The sequence below is a fragment of the Pristiophorus japonicus genome, chromosome 7 (assembly GCF_044704955.1).
Source record: "Pristiophorus japonicus isolate sPriJap1 chromosome 7, sPriJap1.hap1, whole genome shotgun sequence".
Classification (NCBI taxonomy): Eukaryota; Metazoa; Chordata; class Chondrichthyes; family Pristiophoridae; genus Pristiophorus; species Pristiophorus japonicus.
Window position 1 is genome coordinate 81,458,451 of NC_091983.1, and position 24,823 is coordinate 81,483,273.

The 24,823-nt window shown below is 45.7% G+C and overlaps 1 protein-coding gene across 2 annotated transcripts in view; it reads left to right on the forward strand.

Moving 5' to 3' along the window:
* Window positions 1-24,823, forward strand: part of wdr35 (WD repeat domain 35) — a 276,662-nt gene that overhangs the window by 158,647 nt on the left and 93,192 nt on the right. For both annotated transcript variants that reach the window (XM_070885100.1, XM_070885101.1), the window contains exon 18: window positions 3,749-3,885. In XM_070885100.1, coding sequence (XP_070741201.1) covers window positions 3,749-3,885 — 137 coding nt within the window. The remainder of the gene's footprint in view (window positions 1-3,748; window positions 3,886-24,823) is intronic.

Consider the following 24,823-nt stretch of genomic DNA (forward strand, 5'->3'; position numbering starts at 1 on the left):
ACACGCAAATCCTATCGCTGTGAAGACCAACATGCCATTTACCTTCTTCACCACATGCTGTACCTGCATGCCAACATTCAATGACTGATGTACCATGACACCCAGGTCTCGTTGCACCTCCCCTTTTCCTAATCTGTCACCATTCAGATAATCTGCCTTCCTGTTTTTGCCACCAAAGTAATTAAAAACCTCACATTTATCTACATTATACTGCATCTGCCATGCATTTGCCCACTCACCTAACCTATCCAAGTCACCCTGCAGCCTCTTGGCATCCTCTTAATATCCTCTGATTTCCCATGAAAAACATTACAGGAGATTGAACGTTAGGCTATTAAATCTTGCCCAATTAAATCTATAGTCTCAACAGGGTGATGCTGTGTATTAGCATATAATCCTTTCACCCATGGTTTTGAATTGAGCTAAAATTGATTTGATGAAATTCTATCTTTGCCAGCTTTAGGAGTCCTATGTTAAAGTAGTTTGAGCAGGCTCTACCCAGTTCCTAGAGTGGAGCATCACAGTACAAGAAGTTCCATTCTTCAGCACTGGCATTTTATCACCTCAATGAGCATAAAAATAAATCACTTTTTTAAATAAGAAAAATAAGTACCAATTATTGTACTTAATTTAAATCAATAGCTTACTTCTGCGTGCTGTTTTTTCCATCACTTACTGGTAGAGATGCTTGGTGCTTGGCTTGATATTTCTGGTCTGGAGTGAGTCCAAATTATACAAAAATAGGTTAACGCAGTTGGAATTTAATCCTGCAATCCAACACCGGTCTTTGCTGGACAGACAACGCTACGGTGGTCTGATTAATAAACAAACAAAAGCATTTCCTTGTCTGGATCACTGGTGTCTGAACCACAGAGGCACCATTATGACCCAACACCTGGATGGAGTGGTCAATTTAGAGGCTTAATATACTGGATCCTCTTGATTCACACATGTGAATAGGTATTAAACTCTGACATGACTCATTAATTTTCAGTCAATGTTATCTGACGGTGAGTTGAATCTGTCGGCAGTTTGAGCAATTAATAGCTTTCAAAGTACAATTCTAGAAACTGATAGGTCAGTAAGGCTACTCAATGGTTTGTAATTTTGAGGTCACAGATTATATATACCTTATAATATAAAAATAGAATATGCTGGAAATACTCAGCAAGTCTGGCAGCATCTGTGGAGAGAGAAACAGAGTTGACATTCCAGGTCGATGAAATCTTTCTCTCTCCACAGATGCTGCCTGACCTACTGAGTATTTCCAGCATTTTCTGTTTTTATTTCAGATTCCAGCATCCGCAGTATTTTGCTTTTGTATTATGTATAGTTTAGTTTGGTGCTATTTCTTTTGATCCTTAAACTACCTCAAACTGCAAGAAAAGAGAGCTCATAATTGAGTGCACAAGGCTCTGTGATTTTCAAACACAGACTACCAAAATGGTCAGTTGAATGCATTTTGCATTGTTTACTTCCAGTCGGTAAGAAACTCTTTTTGGTTTGAAACTCTTTTTGGTCGGTAAGAATCCATTGTGATACTTCAAAAGCTGCTCCACTATTTCTATGACTACACCTTCAATTAATCTGGCACTCAAGGCAGCATTAGAGTTGTCTACTAATTTTACTAAATATTTATTTGATTACCAATTAACGACGGTTGGTTTAAAGCCCATGGCATCAAACGGACAGTGGCAGCATGGATACAAAATTGGCTAAGGGATAGAAAGCAGAAAATAGTGGTGAAACAGGGGTTTTTCCTTACTGGAGGGATGTAAACAGTGATGTTTGCCCGGGTCGGCATTAGAACCACTGCTCTTTTTGATATAAATTAATGACCTGGACTTGGGTATACATGGCATAATTTTAAAGTTTGTAGTTGATACGAATGACGATAAACAATGAGGAGGATAGTAACCGATTCAGGAGGACATAGACGGACTGGTAAAATGGACTGAGATATAGTGGATGAAATTTAATGTAGAGAAGTGTGAAGTGATACATTTTGGTAGAAAGAATGAGGAAAGGCAATATGAACTAAATGGTACAATTTTAGGGAGGGTTCTGGAACAGAGAGACCTAGGGGTATATGTACACAAATCTTTGAAGGTGGTAAGACAAGTTGAGAAATCTGTTTATAAAAAAAATGCAAATGGGATTCTTACCTTTATTAAGAGGGATAGAGTACAAAAGCAAGGAAGTTACACTAACACTGGTTAGGCCTCAGTTGAAGTATTGTGCTCAATTCTGGGCACCACATTTCAGGAACGATGTCAATGCCTGGGAGAGGGCATAGAATAGATTTACTAGAATGGTACCAGGGATGAGGGACTTGAGTTATGTGCAGTTACTCGAGAAGCTGGGGTTTTTCTCCTTCAAGCAGAGGAGATTTGATCGAGGTGTTCAAAATCAAGAATGGTTTTGATAGAGTAAATAAGGAGAAACTGTGTCCAGTGACACAAGGGTTGGTAACCAGAGGATACAGATTGAAGGTGATTGCAAAAGAACCAGAGGTTATATGAAGAAACAATTTTCATACACAGCGAATTGTTGTTATCTAGAATGCTCGGCCAGACAGGATGGTGGAAGCAGATTCTGTTGTAACATTCAAAAGTGAATTGGATAAATACTTGAAGGGAAAACATTTACAGGGCTATGGGGAATCATAGAAAATTATGGCACAGAAGGAGGCTATTCGGCCCATCGTGTTTGTGTTGGCCGAAAGAGAACTATCCAGCCTAATCCCACTTTCCAGCTCTTGGTTTGTTGCTTTGTAAGTTACAGCAGTAGAAGTGCATAATCAAAGTACTTTTTAAATGCAATGAGTGTTTCTGCAAAGACTACACTTTTATACAGTGAGTTCCAGAACCCCACCACCCCCTGGGGGGAAAAAGGTTCTCCCCTACTCCCGTCTAATCTTTCTACCAATTTCTTTAAATCTATGCCTCTTGGTTGTTGACCTCTCTGCTAAGGGAAATATGTCCTTCCTATCCATTCTCTCTTGGCCCCTCATAATTTTATAAACCTCAATTAAGTCTCCTCTCAGCCTCCTCTTCCAGGATCTTCACTTGGGTGCAGTGATTTTAGCTTTTTGCTATTGCTCAGTATATCTAGTTTCTGTGTATGTTTGGAACTATTCCCTGGTGATCCCTTTAAATTAGAGTCCAGCATTGCACATACCGTAAGCTTCTCTAGATGATCTGAGATCGTAGGCTGACATATGATATTCAGGGTTTATATAACCTTTCCTCAGTGTAAAGTCTGCTGTTCTTGAGCCCACAATAGGGGTCCACGGGGGCTTAACTTTCCCTCTGATTATCCTTCATTTCCTATGGTGAAGCACATTGGCCTGGGGCTTCCCAACGAAAACCTGGCTAAGACCAGAAACTTACTTTGTGCAGAATAAATGTGTTCCATTCATCTGTGCCACACTGCAATAATAAATCAATTGGATTGTTTTGCCTGGTTTCTGCAGCCTCAGTAGTATTAACAAGGAATGTGTGACTTTAAAAAAAAATATACATTCACGGGATGTGGGCAAGGCTGGCATTTATTGCCCATCCCAAGTTGCCCTCGAAGGTGGTGGTGAGTCGCCTTCTTGAACCGCTGCAGTCCGTGTGGTGAAGGTACTTCCATAGTGCTGACTTTGTCGTAACTTTTACTTATTAGATGATGAAATAGATACTATTGGTCATTGATCTTGTGGATTTACTTTAATAAAAGTGATGCATATTGATTTTTTTCTCAGGAGCCAAGCCAACCCAACAAAGACTATATCATCAATTTTGAAATTCGTTCACTACGTGATAGCCGGAGTCTTATAGAGGGCGTTGGGATTGAAGATGCCTGCACATTCATTGAGAAAAACCCTCATCCTAGACTTTGGTAGGATGTATAATTGGACAACAAATGTTTTACTTCTGTTATTTTATATTGAATTTGTACCACGTTGTCTCAGATTTCCAACTGGTTGGCAAAATCCCAGTGCTTCCTATTCAATCACATGCAAATGAGTTTCGCATGGTGGCGGGGGAGAGAAAACTTACTTGTGATGCTTCAAGTGATCTCAGCTCCTACAGAACACAATGGCTGGTCCTCAGTTGCATTCTGTTTTTTTTTAAATTGTCTCTCATGCCATAGAAAGTTTGAATTTGTTTATCAAGATTTATTCTTGTTTGGAGTGTAGGGCTTGCAAGCAGGAAGTTCTGTCAAAATTCTATTGCGTTTCTCCAGTTTTGTTCTGTAATTTTAGTCCACAAGCTTTCATACTATTTTGTAGAGCTGCAATCTTCAATGGCAGCCTACTGCATTTAATCTCAATTGGACCAGTAAGCATCAGGAAATCCTGCCATTCTTGGTATATTCTCAAAGGAATTATTGAGTGCAGCATCAGACCTGACCCTCCATAGCCATGAAATAACCGTTCTTTCAGACCAGTGGAAAATGTGTATCTATAAGTCAACATGGCCCTTGAAAGAAAAAGTCTATTACTTCCACCTTATTTTCAATTACTCAATAATTTCCAGTCGCAGCAACCCCCACGACAAGAGAAAACTCTAATAGAGGGTTAGAGCTGATAGTTTCACAAGAGTAGCTCCAGATTTTGTCAAATGCTCAGTTGGGAAGGATGTGAAAGGAGTCTATTACTATCAGTATTCTAACTTCGATGAATAACCAAATCAACCACAATGGCCCTCAGAAATTCCAGCTGACTGCATGGCTTTTAGAAGAGCTCAGGTTTCAATACTATAAGGTTCCAGAAAGGTTTCTTTGAATTCTTGCACCATTAAAAGCAAGCATTTTGATCACTGATGTCACATGCACCATTAGTATGTAATGTGGAGGCATTTTTATCTTCAGATGCTGCTACTTCTGGGACTCTTTCCAAACTTACTGAAATGTCTACATTGCTGCTGCTTCTGCTTAATACCCAAATCTGGTGGTTACAATAGTGAGAAAATACCCAATTGCTCTGGTTTATGAAACATGCCTGAAAAATATAGTTGAATTTGGTTCCAAACAAGCCAAAATAAGGGTTTCAAAAATATGGGTTGCTTTGAGTTTATGTTTCTTTCACTCAGAATTGTTACTTTGCTGACTTGTGTCAGAAGATAGCGAATGTCTACACATTGTAAAACCAACTCATCTTTTTTACCATGCAATAAGGTAGTTCACAAATCCCATCCTTCATTTTTTGCTGAAGGTTGTTTCAATTTCACTTGTCTTAAAGTCATGACTGAAAATGTATCTACCTCCTCATACTACTACCACTGAAGGTACCATCTAATGGATGTGCATAGTATGTTACCATTTTACGTTGCTAGGATTAAAAAATGTAATAATTGCGAACATGACTACGTGAACACTTCACCAAAAATAATATAGGTAGTGGAGTATATGTTTGTGTTGCTGTCATGCAGGGAAAGACCCAACAGTGAGGGTTAGAGCTTAACAGTTTATGCTAGAGCTCTTTGTGCCAATCTGGAAAGAGCACCATCTGTAAACATAGAAACATAGAAAATAGGTGCAGGAGTAGGCTATTCGGCCCTTTGAGCCTGCACCACCATTCAATAAGATAATGGCTGATCATTCACCTCAATACCCCTTTCCTGCTTTCTCTCCATACCCCTTGATCCCTTTAACCATAAGGGCCATACCTAACTCCCTCTTGAATATATCTAACGAACTGGCATCAAATACTCTCTGCGGTAGAGACTTCCACAACTCTCTGAGTGAAGAAGTTTCTCCTCATCTCGGTCCTAAGTAGCTTACCCCTTATCCTTAGACTGTGACCCCTGGTTCTGGACTTCCCCAACATTGGGAACATTCTTCCTGTACCTAACCTATCAAGTCCCGTCAGAATTTTATATGTTTCTATGAGATCCCCTCTCATTCTTCTAAACTCCAGTGAATACAGGCCCGGTCGATCCAGTCTCTCCTCATATGTCAGTCCTGCCATCCCAGGAACCAGTCTGGTGAACCTTCGCTGCACTCCATCAATAGCAAGAACATCCTTCCTCAGATTAGGAGACCAAAACTGAACACACTATTCCAGGTGAGGCCTCACCAAGGCCTTGTACAACTGCAGTAAGACCTCCCTGCTCCTATATTCAAATCCCCTAGCTATGAAGGCCAACATGCCATTTGCCGACTTCACTGCCTGCTGTACCTGCATGCCAACTTTCAATAACTGATGTACCATGACACCCAGGTCTCGTTGCACCTCCCCTTTTCCTAATCTGTCGCCATTCAGATAATATTCTGCCTTCATGTTTTTGCCATCAAAGTGGATAACCTCACATTTATCCACATTATACTGCATCTGCCATGCATTTGCCCACTCACCTAACCTGTCCAAGTCATCCTGCAGCCTCTTAGCATCCTCCTCACAGCTCACACCGCCATCCAGCTTAGTGTCATCTGCAAACTTGGAGATATTACACTCAATTCCTTCATCTAAATCATTGATGTATATTGTAAATAGCTGGGGTCCCAGCACTGAGCACCGCGGCACCCCACTAGTCACTGCCTGCCATTCTGAAAAGGACCCGTTTATCCCAACTCTCTGCTTCCTGTCTGCCAACCAGTTCTCTATCCACGTCAATACATTACCCCCAATACCATGTGCTTTAATTTAGCACACCAATCTCTTGTGTGGGACCTTGTCAAAAGCCTTTTGAAAGTCCAAATACACCACATCCACTGGTTCTCCCTTGTCCACTCTACTAGTTACATCCTCAAAATTCTAGATTTGTCCAGCATGATTTTCCTTTCATAAATCCATGCTGACTCGGACCGATCCTGTCCATGCTTTCCAAGTGCACTGCTATTTCATCTTTAATAATTGATTCCAACATTTTTCCCACTACTGATGTCAGACTAACCGGTCTATAATTCCCATTTTCTCTCTCCCTGTTTTAAAAAGTGGTGTTACATTAGCTACCCTCCAGTCCATAGGAACTGATCCAGAGTCGATAGACTGTTGGAAAATGATTAACAATGCATCCACTATTTCCAGGGTCACTTCCTTAAGTACTCTGGGATGCAGACTATCAGGCCCCGGGGATTTATCAGCCTTCAATCCCATCAATTTCCCTAACATAATTTCCTGACTAATAAGGATTTCCTTCAGTTCCTCCTTCTCGCGAGACCCTCGGTCTCCTACTATTTCCAGAAGGTTATTTGTGTCTTCCTTAGTGAAGACAGAACCAAAGTATTTGTTCAGTTGGTCTGCCATTTCTTTGTTCCCCATTATAAATTCACCTGATTCTGACTGCAAGGGACCTACGTTTGTCTTTACTAATCTTTTTCTCTTCACATATCTATAGAAGCTTTTGCAGTCAGTTTTTACGTTCCCAGCAAGCTTCCTCTCATACTCTGTTCTCCCCCTCCTAATTAAACTCTTTGTCCTCCTCTGCTGAATTCTAAATTTCACCCAGTACTCAGCTTTGCTGCTTTTTCTGGCCAATTTATATGCCTCTTCCTTGGATTTAACACTATCCCTAATTTCCCTTGTTAGTTGAGCCACCTTCCCCGTTTTATTTTTATGCCAGACAGGGATGTACAATTGTTGAAGTTCATCCATGTGATCTTTAAATGTCTGCCATTGCCTATCCACCATCAACCTTTTAAGTATCATTCGCCAGTCTATTCTAGCCAATTCACGTCTCATACCATCGAAGCTACCTTTCCTTAAGTTCAGGACCCTAGTCTCTGAATTAACTGTGTCACTCTCCATCTTAATAAAGAATTCTACCATATTATGGTCACTCTTCCGTAAGGGGCCTCGCACAACAAGGTTGCTAATTAGTCCTTTCTCATTACACATCACCCAATCTAGGATGGCCAGCCGTCAAGTTGGTTCCTCATATTGGTCTAGAAAACCATCCCTAATACACTCCAGGAAATCCTCCTCCACTGCATTGCTACCAGTTTGGTTAGCTCAATCAATATGTAGATTAAAGTCGCCCATGATAACTGCTGTATCTTTATTGTACGCATCCCAAATTCTTGTTTTATGCTGTCCCCAACCCCACTACTACTGTTTGGTGGTCTGTACACAATTCCCACAGTCGCGTTTTCTGCCCTTTGGTATTCCGCAGCTCTACCCATACAGATTCCACATCATCCAAGCTAATGTCCTTCCTTACTATTGTGTTAATTTCCTCTTTAACCAGCAACGCTACCCCACCTCCATTTCCTTTCTGTCTATCCTTCCTGAATGCTGAATACCCCTGGATGTTGAGTTCCCAGCCTTGGTCACCCTGGAGCCATGTCGCCATAATCTCAATTATATCATATTCGTTAATAGCTGCCTGCGCAGTTAATTCGTCCACCTTATTTTGAATACTCCTCGCATTGAGGCATAGAGCCTTCAGGCTTGTCTTTTTACCTTACTTTGTCCCTTTAGAATTTTACTGTAACGTGGCCCTTTTTGATTTTTGCCTTGGGTTTATCTGCCCTCTACTTTTACTTTTCTTCTTTCTATCTTATGCTTCTGCCCCCATTTTACTTCCCGCTGTCTCCCTGCATAGGTTTCCATTCCCCTGCCATATTAGTTTTAACTCCTCCCCAACAGCACTAGCAAACACTCCCCCTAGGACATTGGTTCCGGGTTCTGCCCAGGTACAGACCGTCCGGTTTGTACTGGTCCCACCTCCCCCAGAACCGGCTCCAATGTCCCAAAGTGATCCCTGGAGTAGTAAAGGAGGGTTAAATTAGGCCGTGTAGCATCTGCTGTTTAGGTGCTACGCAGCCACATAAGGATCAAAAATGGGGTCCGGGAAGGGCCATGTTGGTAAAGGGGTTTGTGCGCATGCGGGCATAACAAACGCCGGCAGTATATAGAGCAGCAAGATGATGACACAAATCAGTGTGCAATGCTGATTTGATGCAAGCACTGCCGTTTTTAAACTCCACTCTCCAGCCAATACCCAGTCTTAACCTCACACACCTGAACACAATGTTAACCCCAATCAGCATTATTTATAGGGATCATGAACAGTGTTTTTTTTATTATTCGTAGCCAATCTTTCCAATTCTTTGTCAAATCACAAACGCCAGAGGTCACCTTGCACACATCAAGGATCACTCTGCGCCAATGCTCTTAGCCAAAAAGCCGAGAGCCACTGCACCGTTCCTGGAAGTACTGCAATACCAGGTTCGTGCCATGGAGGTGGATGAGTCAGGCCCCCACACAACTCCGTGGAGGTGGATGGGTCAATCCACCCCACCCACCTCTGCTAAACTGTGTGCTCGCATGGCCACAATCATCTGCAAGGACCGGCGTAGGTCGCTCACTGGCTTTTACATTGTAAATAACGCGCATGCAAAGAAATTTAAAGGGACCATGCATTAAGAGAAACAGGCCACGCAAAATAAAGCGCAGCTTACAGACAACATTGATTATGAACTACTTACAAGTTAGTTGCTGGATTATTTCTTCTGGCTGCCTGCAATTGTATGTGTTTTTGGCCTATATTTGGCTAAAGTTTGAATACTCTACAGGGAGTGGTCTTGCTGATGCTGAAGTACCTTTTTGCACAGTTATTTAAAATTGTGATGAAACAAGTTGCTTCCTGACATGGGGGGCCTGGTAGGGCTCCTGTAGAGAATTGAACATGACCTGGGAGAATGAAGAGAGGCTATGCAGTGCTGGAAGAAAGTGGAGGAGGGAGAAAGGGGCTCTGGCAAGAGGTCATATCTGCCATGGGTCTTTAGGCAGTAATTCTCATACTTCTGCTTCAGCGAGGACAAATGCTTGTGACTTCTTCACTAAAGAGGTTGTGACTGAAATCTACCAACTGATGCAGCCTGTGACCATGGCTCTTAACTTTTATGCATCTGGCTCCTTCCAGGATGCTGTTATAGATACAAGTAACATCTCGCAGTTTGCAGTACACTGTTACATAAGGGAAGTAACTGAGGCTCTCTGTGCACGCAGACAGCTTCATCTCATTCCTTATGCCAGAAAAAAGCAGGTGGAGTGAGCACAAAGGTTTGCACAGAATGCAGGCTTCTTCATGGTGCAGGGTGCTTAACTATTCCAATGCATTCCTGGCCGGCCTCCCATCTTCCACCCTACAAAAACTTGAGCTCATCCAAAACTCTGCGGCCCATACCTTAACTCGCACCAAGTCCTTTTCACCTATCATCCCTGTGCTCATTGACCTACCATTAGCTCCTGGTCCGGCAATGCCTCAATTTTAAAATTCTCATCCTTGTTTTTAAATCCCTCCATGGCCTTCCCCCTCCCCATCACTGTTGCCTCCGCCAGCCCTACAAGCCGTCGAGATCTCAGCGCTCCTCCAATTCTGGTGTCTTGGGCACCCCGATTTTAATTGCTCTACCTTTGACAACTGTGCCTTCAGCTGTCTAGGCCCTAAGCTCTGGAATCCCCCATCTAAATCTCTCTACCTCATCTTCCTTTATGACGCTCCTTAAAACCTAACTTTTTGTCCAAGCTTTTGGTCAGCTGTCCTGATATCCCCGTATGTGTCTTAGTGTCAAATTTTGTTTGATAACATTCTTGTGAAGTGCCTTGGGATGTTTCACTACATTAAAGGCACTATATCAATGCAAGTTGTTGTTGTTGAAGCATGACCATGGAAAATCGCACTATAGTCTGTCTCATTCTAAGAAAGGTTCAACTGCACATACAAAGCTAATTCTTGACATACTCTTTGTTCCTCTTGCTGACTTGGAGTTACTTTGCTATTTATGCACTGTTGCAGCACTTTTTTAATATTTGTTGAGATTGTCAAGGCTGATATTTACTACTGCCTATCCCTAGCTGCCACGCGAGAAAGTGGTGGTGGATCACCCTCTTAAACTGCTGCAATCCTTGTAGTGATGGTGCTCCCACAATGGTGTTAGGTAGGGTAAACCAAGACATTGACTCAGTTATGATGATGGAACAATGTTATGTCCAAGTTAGGATGGTATGTGATTTGGAGAGGAGACTGACAGTTAAGACTGGCTATGATTTTGATGGCAGGGGCTTCATCAAAGTCAGGAGAAGTAGTTGGACTTTTTCTTGTTGGAGTGGCCTTTGCCTGGCACTTATGTGGTGTAAATGTTGCCTGCTACTTTTGAGCACAAACATGGATGTTGTCCAAGTTCTATAGAATAGCATCGGCGGCTGCTTATCAGAGAATGTTGAATGGACCTAAATACTGTGGATTCATCAGCAAATGGCCCAATCCTGATGGAGGGAGGATCAATGATGAAATGTCAGAAGATGGTTCGGCCAGTGACACTTCTGAAGAACACATGTATGATGTCAAGGTCGCATTCAAAATTTTCAGTAAGAAAACGTCACCCAAATCTCAAATTCTCACTTTACATGTTAAAGTTAGCACGGGTAGTTCAAGTTTAATCTGAATTAGTATGCAGTTCCTACCATCAATAAATTCAGTAGTTACAAAACAAAGAGATAAATTACTAAATTTCTGCTACTCTGTGAAGAAGCAGCTAAGGAAGAAATAACTACTTATGGACATTTTGTGTCCTAGAATGTGGTTGTATCTTTAAACGCTTTGAGGGGTTACTTTGGCCAAAGGTTGAAAACAGGCGCTAAATGGGTGCTGTGCTAATAGGAAACACCGGTTTGAAAGTCCGAATTTAGCACGCAATTTTCAGGCTAATTGATGATCATGATTTGAACGTGCCTGCAGGCGCTATTCAGAAACCTGCAGGTTTAGCATTCAAGTGCTGAATAGTCACAATTTTCATGGAGCTGTATATGTAGCTTGCACTCACACACTTCTGCTGAAGGTGTGGAGTACAATGGCTGAGTGGAAGGAGGTCGCAAGGAGCAAGAGAGAGGGCGCCCAGGTTCTCCGATGTGGCACTGGAAGTCCTGGTGGAGATGGTAGAGAGGAGGAGGGATATCCTGTACCCACAGCGGGGGTAGCTGATGCACTGCATGTAGGAAAAAAATCACCCAGGAGGTCACAGGCAGGAGCCCTGGCCCCAGGACATAGCTCCAATTTAAGATATGCAAGATATTTAATGACTCGACACGAGTGGTCACGGGAAGATCCCATCTCACAAACACACTTCTCATTAACTGCACCACCAACACCATCAACCTCCATACACTTCATCCAAGGTTGTAACTATACACTGGCATTCACAAACATCACATTATTGCATCCTTCACAGGCACCACTCACGCCTCCGAGCTCTTCAACCATATGAGGCATCATACACACAATACACCTGCCAATACACTCATTCACAATCACCACTCTTTCTCTTTCAGGAAAAATAGCACACAACAGGCGGCAGCAGGACTTGACTGGGGGAGGGGTTGCACAAATTCATGATATCAATCCCCTTGAGGAGGCAGTGCTGGCCGTGATCGGGAAGGGTGTGGCAGACTCCATGACCAGAGGCAGAGGAGGGAGAATCTCGCATTGAGGAATGTGGCTTCTGCAACTTTCTTGCAGATGCTGAACTATTTCTGATCCCTAATCACCTAAAGCTATCCTCACTTTTAACCTCTATCACACATATCGTCCTACAGTGGGCACATGTGCTGTTCGAGACCTGGAATATTAGCTCCTTCACTGAAACACCTGTGAACTCATTCCTTTTTGGCGTGGAAGCAAGTCATCCTCGATATGAGGGACTGCCTATGATGATTATGTGCTGTACCCTAACCCTTCCAGCTTTATCATTGCAGGCTCCCAGGAGCAAGATGCACCTCTACCCGTGGCGCAGGTTTAGCAAGAGACACCTCGCCCCCTGGAGGAAGAGGAGAAGGAGAGCGAGGACTGCGTCAATGGTTACCACTGTCGCAGGCACCAGCTCAGACATCAGGACCACGGGCAACCTAGAGGCTAGCTTAGAAGAGGGATCCTCACAGTTGGATGCACCAGACATTAGCAGGTGGTAGCCATGCCAGGTGGAAGGGACACCACAGGTGCTACCTTTCGAGGGGCATGGGAAGGAGGGAACGCGCAAGTTCGCATACTAGTTCTGCAAAGGAGTCAAATGAGGACCCCGCAGGGGCAAACTTCAAAGGAAGGCTGATGGATGCGACAAACCAAATGCTTTGTGTAATGGAGCATGCCCAAAAGCCTATGGGTCATGTCTGGGGGGATAGAGGAGATTGTCTCCACCTTGTGGTCCGGAGGTCAAAGCTTCCACTGTAGTCATTGCAGCTTGGATGGAGCACCAAACAGCTACAATGGAAGCTCACGCAACTGCCATGGTGGCTCTGGGCTCCTCTGTTGAAAGGGGTTTCAGAGTGTCTCCGATGCCCACAGATCTGTCCTCCACCAGATCACTGGGCGGGATGAACAGAGGCCCTTGGGCAGTGGCATGGGAATCATGGGGCAGGAGTCTACTGGCCTCTCTTCGGATACCAGCCTCTCTCCAGATACCAGCATTGCTGCTCCCTGCCCCGCCACTCCACCATTGCTCTTGCCGTTGCCGGTCAGCCAGGCGATCCAGACTGCCGAAGCCCCTGCTGAGATGGTGCAGCCTGAGGCAGGCCCATCATGGCCCACAGCCTCTTGAGGCCCAGGTGGACATCTGAACTGCCTCTTCAGATTCTGAGCAGCCATCCACCTTGCCTGCTGCTGCCACTGGGGTTGCACTTTGTAGAAGCACTAGATTACACAAAAGCACTTGTAGATGACCACTAAGGGTGAATAGTTTAATATTTTTAAGTGATGTTGGTGCTGCCATGTTTATATATTTTGTTTCTCATATTTATAAACAATAATTATGGTAATTGGGTAGTGGTGGACTCGGTCTTTTTTATTGTGATCTTCATGGGAAAGGGGTTGAAAAGATTGAGTGCAGTTAATGGACTGCCTGATGGATCCTAAGTCATGGAAGGTACCTCATGTGGCCACAGTGCCCGGGTATCTGATGGTGGAGTATGACTCAAAAGCTCTGTTCAATTAGACGGCAGTTAGCGTCCCTCCCAGGTGTGGTCCATCTACCTAGAAACATAGAAACATAGAAAATAGGTGCCGGAGCAGGCCATTCAGCCCTTCTAGCCTGCACCGCCATTCAATGAGTTCATGGCTGAACATGAAACTTCAGTACCCCATTCCTGCTTTCTCGCCATACCCCTTGATCCCCCGAGTAGTAAGGACTTCATCTAACTCCCTTTTGAATATATTTAGTGAATTGGCCTCAACTACTTTCTGTGGTAGAGAATTCCACAGGTTCACCACTCTCTGGGTGAAGAAGTTTCTCCTCATCTCGGTCCTAAATGGCTTACCCCTTATCCTTTGACTATGACCCCTGGTTCTGGACTTCCCCAACATTGGGAACATTCTTCCTGGATCTAACCTGTCTAAACCCATCAGAATTTTAAACGTTTCTATGAGGTCCCCTCTCATTCTTCTGAACTCCAGTGAATACAAGCCCAGTTGATCCAGTCTTTCTTGATAGGTCAGTCCCACCATCCCAGGAATCAGTCTGGTGAATCTTCGCTGCACTCCCTCAATAGCAAGAATGTCCTTCCTCAAGTTAGGAGACCAAAACTGCACACAATACTCCAGGTGTGGCCTCACCAAGGCCCTGTACAACTGTAGCAACACCTCCCTGCCCCTGTACTCAAATCCCCTCGCTATGAAGGCCAACATGCCATTTGCTTTCTTAACCGCCTGCTGTACCTGCATGCCAACCTTCAATGACTGATGTACCATGACACCCAGGTCTCGTTGCACCTTCCCTTTTCCTAATCTGTCACCATTCAGATAATAGTCTGTCTCTCTGTTTTTACCACCAAAGTGGATAACCTCACATTTATCCACATTATACTTCATCTGCCATTCATTTGCCCACTCACCTAACCTATCCAAGTCACTCTGCAGCCTCATAGCATCCTCCTCTCAGCTCACACTGCCACCCAACTTAGTGTCATCCGCAAATTTGGAGATACTACATTTAATCCCCTCGTCTAAATCATTAATGTACAATGTAAACAGCTGGGGCCCCAGCACAGAACCTTGCGGTACCCCACTAGTCACTGCCTGCCATTCTGAAAAGTACCCATTTACTCCTACTCTTTGCTTCCTGTCTGACAACCAGTTCTCAATCCACGTCAGCACACTACCCCCAATCCCATGTGCTTTAACTTTGCACATTAATCTCTTGTGTGGGACCTTGTCGAAAGCCTTCTGAAAGTCCAAATACACCACATCAACTGGTTCTCCTTTGTCCACTTTACTGGAAACATCCTCAAAAAATTCCAGAAGATTTGTCAAGCATGATTTCCCTTTCACAAATCCATGCTGACTTGGACCTATCATGTCACCATTTTCCAAATGCGCTGCTATGACATCCTTAATAATTGATTCCATTATTTTACCCACTACTGAGGTCAGGCTGACCGGTCTATAATTCCCTGTTTTCTCTCTCTCTCCTTTTTTAAAAAGTGGGATAACATTGGCTACCCTCCACTCCATGGGAACTGATCCAGAGTCAATGGAATGTTGGAAAATGACTGTCAATGCATCCGCTATTTCCAAAGCCACCTCCTTAAGTACTCTGGGATGCAGTCCATCAGGCCCTGGGGATTTATCGGCCTTCAATCCCATCAATTTCCCCAACACAATTTCCCGACTAATAAAGATTTCCTTCAGTTCCTCCTCCTTACTAGTCCCTCTGACCCCTTTTATATCCGGAAGGTTGTTTGTGTCCTCCTTAGTGAATACAGAACCAAAGTACTTGTTCAATTGGTCTGCCATTTCTTTGTTCCCCGTTATGACTTCCCCTGATTCTGACTGCAGGGGACCTACGTTTGTCTCTGGTGCTCCCCCTGGTGGTCCTCCTCCTCCTGTTGCGGCTCCTGAGCTTGAACCTCTGGCACAATTGCTGGTGGTATTGGCTGGTGTCTCATGATCACCAGATTGTGGAGTATGCAGTAAATCACCTCGGATGTGTTCACCTACTTGGCCGACTACTGCAGGGCATCTTCTGACCGGTCAAGGCATCTAAACCTCTGCTTGAGGACCCCAATGATATTCCTGGTGGCTGAGTGGCTCTCATTGTATGAGTGCTCAGCTGATGTTTGGGGGTTTCTCAGGGGTGTGATGAGCCATGGCAGCAGAGGGTATCCCTTGTCACCGAGTTTCCAGCCATGCACATTGCATTGGGACTCAAAGATCTGTGGCACGGATGACTGTCTCATTATAAATGCATCATGGCAGCTTCCCGGATAGCAGATGTTCACCTGCGTGATGTGCTGCCAGTGGTCGCAAACAAGCTGTACAATGAAGGAATGGAATCCCTTCTTGTTCCTAAATTCCTCAGAGCATATAGAGCCGCAAAGACCTCCCTTATGCAGAAGTGCAGAGAGGATTGTGAGATGTGACTTGTATCACCTGTGGCAGTCTGAAAGGTTCCAGTAGCATAAAAGTTAAGTCCTACTGTGACTTTGACTGCCACAGGCAATGCAGCCCTGCCTGTGCTGTGACATCTGAGTCTTCCTTCCACAAGATCACAGATCTCCGTAAACACCTTGGTAAAGGGCAATCTCGTCATGCACTGGTTTGGGCCATGTGAATGTAGGAGTATTGCTCTCTGAATACCCAAGGTGGATAGGACCTCCTGTTGAGAGCCCTCCTGCAGCAACTAGTCTCATCTGCCTAGCCTCATCTGCTCCTCTAAATTGTCATGAGAGGGGGACCCCTATCAAGATGCCCATGACCAACCACTCCTTTTCTCCTGGTGACTCCTGTAAGGTGTCCAATAAGGTAGAGTAGCACAGCACTCACTCTTTTCAGGTGAAGCCTTGAAAGAATATTCGGGAAAAACGTTGATAGAGTGTAGGTTGAACTCTTGACAAGTGTCCTAGAAAGTCTTTCAATATGTCTCAAAAGCCCTCATCAAACGCAGTGTAGTCAGTCAATCTCTATAATCAAGTGAACACTGAAAGCTGAGTATGGCTTTAGGTAGTGCTTGAAATACTCAGCAAGGAATTCTTTACTCTTGTTCAGCTAATTGGTATTAGGAGAGATTGTTAAATTAAGCGTTATCCAGCAAAATGGCATGAAACAAAGCGTGGGAATAAACGGGTCCTTTTCAGAATGGCAGGCAGTGACTAGTGGGGTACCGCAAGGTTCAGTGCTGGGACCCCAGCTATTTACAATATATATTAATGATTTAGACGAAGGAATTGAATGTAATATCTCCAAGTTTGCAGATGACACTCAGCTGGGTGGCAGTGTGAGCTGTGAGGAGGATGCTAAGAGACTGCAGGGTGACTTGGACAGGTTAGGTGAGTGGGCAAACGAGTGGCAGATGCAGTATAATGTGGATAAATGTGAGGTTATCCACTTTGGTGGCAAAAACAGGAAGGCAACTTATTATCTGAATGGTGACAGATTAGTAAAAGGGGAGGTGCAACGTGACCTGGGTGACATGGTATATCAGTCATTGAAAGTAGGCATGCAGGTACAGCAGGCAGTAAAGAAAGCAAATGGCATGTTGGCCTTCATAGCAAGAGGATTTGAGTATAGGAGCAGGGAGGTCTTAGTGCAGTTGTACAGGGCCTCGGTGAGACCACACCTGGAGTATTGTGTGCAGTTTTGGTCTCCTAATCTTAGGAAGGACATTCTTGCTATTGATGGAGTGCAGCGAAGGTTCACCAGACTGATTCCAGGGATGGCAGGGCTGACATATGAAGAAAGACTGGATCGACTAGGCTTATATTCATTGGAATTTAGAAGAATGAGTGGGGATCTCATAAAAGCATATAAAATTCTGACGGGATTGGACAGGTTAGATACAGGAAGAATGTTCCCGATGTTGGGGAAGTCCAGAACCAGGGGTCACAGTCTAAGGATAAGGGGTAAGCCATCTAGGACTGAGATGAGGAGAAACTTTTTCACCCAGAGAGTTGTTAACCTGTGGAATTCTCTACCACAGAAAGTTGTTGAGTCCAGTTCGTTGGATATATTCAAAAGGGAGTTGGATATGGCCCTAACGGCTAAAGGGATCAGGGGGTATGGAGAGAAGGCAGGAGTGGGGTACTAAAAGTTGCATGATCAGCCATGATCATATTGAATGGTGGTGCAGGCTCGAAGGGCTGAATGGCCTGCTCCTGCACCTATTTTCTATGTTTCTATGGTAATGAGCACTAGCAGACAATTTAATTGTCAGTCAACCACTGGCTTCAACTCCTTTACCAAGATGCTGCCTTGTGCTAAACATGGGCTGAACTGGCGTTGCAGCTTACGATCCCATTTTGGCCACCTCTTTACCTGTTTAGCACCTAAAATATTCGGCCAAAATAGCCCCCTTGATGGTTTATACCATGCTACCAATTGCAATTGCATGTTTAAGGTCTCATGAAACTGTCTCTCTTGCAGTAATAGAGACAGAATTAACTATTAAACTGCTGGATATGAAAAGTTTAAAGAGAAAATGTAACCTCTAAATGAAGCCTAAATGGTAGTTGGTATTTTTGTCACATAATTAGCAATCTCCATTGATCTTAAACAGCACTACAATGTATTATGAAACACTAGACTAGATATGTGGACTGTTCTATATGGTTCAGATTCCTGCCAGAATGGGAAAGTGTAAATTGCACTCAATTTTATGGCAAAAACCTACGTGCATATTTATTCACAGGTCAACATGCTGACTTGGAGGGGTTAAAGAGCATAAATGCTGGGAGAGTAACATTTTTTGCAAGTGAAATTTAAAGAGATGGGATCAAATAATGGGTGTGGTCATAATAAGCAGACTAAAATTCAGAAAGCCATTAGAGAACTTCAAGACATCTCGACCCATTAATAATCTTTGGTAAGGCTGGAGGGGCAAAGGACTAACAAGAGGCTGGCATAATGAAGGGAAAGAGAACCCTAGGTGCAGGTACAATTCTTGGTGACCCCCTGTTTAATGGCTGCTGAAGTGGAGATGATGCTGCAAGAGGTGGTTACAAGGATCTTGGTCCTTCCTCTCTACCACTCCAAGTACCATTAGAATAAGTCACATTGCAGCATTCCTGTAAGGAGGTGGAGCAATGTTCAGTCCACAGCTGATTATTAGTCATTATGTGTGTCCAATTTTGCATGGTAGCAGCAGATATTTTTACAGAAGATAGCATTCTGCACTATATGTCTCTTTGCTGATCTGAACCTTGAGACATTTCCGCAGTTATCGCCAGGTAGGTGTGGTAATGTTTGCAGATATGATTGGTAGTATTCGGAGGCTGCAGGCAATCAGGCACCTTTGGGAGATGATAATTCTGACATACCTTGTGTTATGCAACGCTACATAAGGCGTGACATTCTGTGATTGGGGTGGTTCCAAAGAGCTATCCAAATTAGTTAAGCTTTCACATATCTTAGCATTGCTATTGGGAGTTTCTTTAGGGAAGAGGAACATCCACCAGCAATACTTCTGCCAATTGGGGTAATTTTTCTGTCGGCAGATGCATGTGTGTGAGTACCAGCGGGAAGTCACAAAGTGCCCCTCATGCATCCTGAACTGCCTGGCATCCCTTTGTTGGTCCTCCTCCTCTTCTGACTATGTCAGCCCAGAAGTGTCTGAGTTTATTTTGGCAAGATTTAATGGTGGTTTCTCCTTCCAAATGGCTACTGTGTAGTATCTATAACACATCTGCTTCTTAAGTAAAAATGCTGCTCCATTTAAAATGGTTTTACTAGTGCCACTGATGGTGACCACTTTGTACTTTTAATCTGGTCAATGAATAGCACATTTGACTTTGAGCTAGTATTAATAGATTGCAAAAGCGCAATTTATCATTGTACATACCATATTTTACAAATAGTGCACGTACAAACTCTCAACTACCCAATCTTTGGCCCTCTTTGCTATAATACTTTAGTAGCCTTCGATTTGCTCAACCACTCCGTCACCACCTTTTTTGATATTTTTGTCCCCAGCAAAACCTTTTACTTTCACCCATCCCCCAGTATGATCCCCATCTTCAATCCTTCAAATCAAAGGGGTGCAAACTTGAGGGTATCGGGCATCTAAAAGGCTTAGTCCTCCGTTACCAGCTGAGGCTGCAGCATATGAAGTGCTACTAGGCCTTACTTACCTCTGCCAAAATAGCCCCCTACTGGAGAACAAAAGTAACCCATGGCTTCTGTTCTCCACTACCAACCATCTTCTTAAACTCCTTCTGCTCTGCCCCATCCACCCTTATCTCCAAAAAATAAGTGCAAGGAGCACATGGACTTCTATTGTCACCAAGATTGAGACTGTTGTTTAGCTGCCTCTGCAGCTTTCCTACCGCCCCTGCTCACCAAGCCAAACCTACCTCTCTTTGACAGTTGACCACACCATCCTCCTCTAACACCTCTCTTCTGTTATCCAGCTCCGTGGGATTATGCTCATTGGGTTCTACTCTTATTGATCAGAATGTAACCAGAGCATCTCCAGCAATAGATTCTCTTTACACCCACACCATTACCTTTGGAGTTCCCTAAGGACCCATCCTTGGCCCCTTCTCCTCCTTCACCCACATGCTGTCCCTTGGTGATATCTTCCACAGATGTAGGGTCAGCTTGCACCATCCCACTCAACCCCGCCACTGCTTCTGTGTTGTAAGACTACCTCTCCGACATCCAGTCTTGGATGAGCTGTGTATCCTGGCTCTAACTCCATCCATTTGTCTCACCTCATCCGCTGCTGAAACCCTCATCCATGCCTTTGTTACCTCTAGACTTGACTATTCCAACACACTCCTGGCTGGCCTCCCACATTCTACCCTACGTAAACTAGAGGTGATCCAAAACTCTGCTGCCCGTGTCCTAACTCGCACCAAGTCCCGTTAACCTATCATCCCTGTGCTCGTTGGCCTAATTTGGCTCCTAGTTAAGCAACGCTTCGAATTCAAAATTCTCATCCTTGTTTTCAATTCCTCCATGGCCCTACCCCTCCCTATCTCTCTAATCTTCTTCAGCCCCACAACCCCCTCGAGATATCTGCGCTCCTCTAATTCTGCCCTCTTGAGTATCCCTGATTATAATTGCTCAACCATTGGTGGTCGTGCCATCTGTTGCCTCGTTCCTAAGCTCTGGAATTCCCTGCCTAAACCTCTCCGCCTTTCCTCCTTTTAAGACATTCCTTAAAAACTATCTTTTTGACCAAACTTTAGGTCACCTGCCCTAATTTCTTCCTATGTGACATGACATCAATTTTTTTGATTCATAATACACCTGTGAAGTGCCTTGGGACATTTCACTATGTTAAAGGCACTATATAAATACAAGTTGTTGTTTAAAACCGGAAATTCGTGGGTTTGAGGTGGCTTGGATCAGTTTGAAATTTTTAGCATTTTTACTTCCCACCTGACTCGAATACATCCATTTGTGGTGGTTAAATTTACCGCTATATAATTACATAATGTAAAATTGCATCAAGCAACCTTTGGATGTCCTACTGGCCGCCTATTTGGCAGGTGAGAAATGAACTGGCGACAATTGAAATTCGCCCCCATGATTTTCTGAACATCAGCTAGATGCTAGACATACAACATCAATTCCTTTATCTTAAATGTATTGTATCTGAAGAGGAATTGTGTGGCACAGTGGGTCCTGGGTTCAATCTAGCCCAGATATATTAGGCCAGAATTTGCGGTCAGATGCGTACCTCCGGAGTACTCCTCCAACCCGAAAAGAAATACGAACCTGCTGGCTCACGGGCTTTGGGTCCTAGTCCTGCAGGCATATGCCTGTGTAAAGGCCCATGGATGGAGGTGTTTCAGAAGCGTCCCTGGGATCGCATGGGCAAGGTTCTCCTATCAGAAAGGATGATTCTTCAAATGCTTATGGGGATTCCAGAACGGAATTCCCATTAGCATATGAGGAATCCCCAAATAATTACATAATTTACACAATTCTAATAAAAATAAATATTCCACTTTTCACATTTAATTAAAATTTACTTTGATGAACCATTTATAATAAAACATTTGGGGCTAGAAATTAGATTTAGGGTGCGCCAGCCGGTAATGATCGTGAGCTTCCCTAAATTGGCTGCTAGTGCTCCAGGAAAGAATTGGAGTGTTAAATCAAGCAGCAATGACCTCTGTAGGGTGCTACAGGGGCTCTACCGGCAGAGCAATGGCTGCGCGGCTCGGCCTGGGGATGTGGAGTTGCCGGCGTGTGGCGGCGGCTGGTGACCTTCCGCTGGCCGCAGGTCGGGCCATAAAAGAGCTGGAGCAGCGGGCCTAGAACATCGTGACCCCCCGTCCTGCGAGAGAACAGCTCCGCAGGCGGGCTATAAAAAAAACTGGAGCGGCGTACCGCTTCAACCTCCAGTGCGAGCTGCTCCAAGTGTGCGACAATTTTGAGATGGGTGACTGGGTGATGTCATCAAAACCCTGGTCGCTGTTTTGGAGCGTGGGTAGGAACATCGGCAGAGTCCAGGTACAGAGGAGTGAGAAGGTCGGGGCGGATGAGCGGCAAGCATTTGTGGCGAGATGCGGTGAATGTTTATGGCGGAGGAGCGACAGATGAAGTTACGGGGCCCAGAAGAGCCGAGGGCCCAGGGGCAGCATGGGCCAGCCCACACTGCGATAGGTGTGCGCGCTAGGTCCATGCAGCAGAACAGGTCTCCAGTTGTCTAGGTTAATCCTTGCCACTGGACCAAGACCTAGCTCTGTCAAGCCAGTGTGGTGGCTGGTGTGCAACGGTCACCGCATGTTTAAAAAAAAATCCACGCACAGGCATCGTCCACCCTCTCAATTGGAGTTCAGGACTGGAACATCGGGTCCTTCATCGAAACACCTGTAACTCGTGGAAGCTAATCATCCTCGTTCAAGGGGCCAACTATGATGACCGGCAGAGCGATAATGAATTTCAGTGCAATGCAACTGGGACTGATCCTTCACACTGGTCCATCTGGTCCGGGACCTCATCCATTGTTCCCAGGAGGCTGGTCTGTCGGTCGCCTTCCTATGCCTCGACCAAGAGAAGGCGTTCGACAGGGTGGATCACGACTATCTGCTCGGAACTCTGCGCGCTTTCGGGTTCGGGACGCATTTCGTCGCCCGGATCCGACTTTTGTACGCCGCCGCGGAGTGTCTGATTAAGGTTAACGGGTCCTTGACGGCGCCCCTTCGCTTTAGGAGAGGGGTGCGCCAGGGATGCCCCATGTCCGGCCAGTTATACGCCGTGTGCGTGGAGCCTTTCCTGCGCCTCTTGCGGACGAGGTTGACGGGACTGGCTCTGCAAGGGCCGGGCGTGGAGGTCGTCCTCTCGGCTTACGCCGATGACGTGCTCCTCGCGGTAGAGGATCCCGCTGACCTGCGGAGGATGCGTGAGTGCCAGGAGATTTACTCGGCCGCGTCCTCCGCCAGGATCAACTGGGAGAAATGTTCCGGACTCCTGGTGGGTCAGTGGCGGGTGGACTCCCTGACGGAGGAGCTCAGGCCTTTTGCCTGGAGCACGACCCATCTCCTCTGTCTGGGAGTCTACCTTAGCCCCGACGAGGGAGCCTGGCCGGCGAACTGGCAGGAGCTGGAGGCCAAGGTCGCCGCTCGCCTAGGGCGTTGGACAGGACTGCTCCGAGTGCTGTCCTACAGGGGTCGAGCGCTAGTCATAAACCAGCTGGTGGCCGCAATGCTGTGGTACCGGCTGGTCACTTTGACCCCTCCCCCTGCGTTTGTCGCCAAGATACAGAAGAAGCTGGTGGACTTCTTCTGGAACAACAGGAAGCACTGGGTCTCTGCTGTGGTCTTGAGTCTCCCGCTTGAGGAGGGCGGTCAGTCGTTGGTGTGCGTCAGCGCCCAGCTCGCGACTTTCCGTCTTCAGACCCTGCAGAGATACCTTTACGTCGAGCCCCCTCCTAGGTGGTGTGCTCTGGCGAGGTATTTCTTCCGCCAGCAGCGCGACCTCAATTATGACACGCAGCTCCTGTTTGTGAACTTGGGGGGTGCCAGGACCGCCCTCCGGGAGCTGCCTGTCTTTTACAGGGAACTCATCAGGGTCTGGAACAAAGTCTCCACCAAGCGCAGCTCTCCGCCGGCTGGAGTGGCGGCCGTCCTGCAGGAACCGCTGCTCGGGAATCCGTACCTCCACGGCCGAGATTTTATGTGGCGGTCGGAAGAGAGGGCTGTGGCTGGTGAGGTGACCAGGGTCAGGGACCTGCTCGATGGCGGAGGAGCGGGCTGGATGGCGCCAGACACGCTGGCGCGGCGCCTAAATTCTGCCAACGTCCGCCACGCGGCCGATGCCATCGAGTCGCTAAAAACAGCTCTGGGCCCTGACTCCGTTAGGTGCATCGAGGAGGCTCAAGCACGTGGGGAGATCCCGTCCGAACTGACCCCCGTCCGGACGGAATTCCTCATCGGCGCCAAACCCCGGAACCTCCCTCGGGGGCCGGCGCCTCACAACTTGAGCCGCCTCGGGGAAATCCCCTCCGTGCCTTTCAGTTCCGCGCGGAGGGGTTTCCAGTACGGGCTGCTCCTGCACACCCTCAACTTTGCCATCCTCGCCGGCCGTCCGGACACGCCATGGCGTACCATCTTGCCGTCCGGAGGAGGCGGGGGTCCCCGATGGAAGGCACTCTACGCAGGGGTCCTCCCACTATTCATCGGGGACTTGGCCTGGAGGGTGGTGCACGGAGCAGTGCCGTGCAACAAATTTTTAAGCCGGTTCACGGACTCCCAGGCCGCCTGCAATTTCTGCGGTCTGGAAGAGTCCGTGTTCCATGTTTTTATGGAATGCACAAGGTTGCAGCCCCTGTTTTATTATTTGAAGGGGCTGCTCCTGAAATTCTGGCTGCACTTCAGTCCCACTCTCCTGATCTTTGGGCACCCTGTGCGGAGGGGAGCGGGTAGGTCCGAAGGCCTCCTCGTAGGACTGCTCCT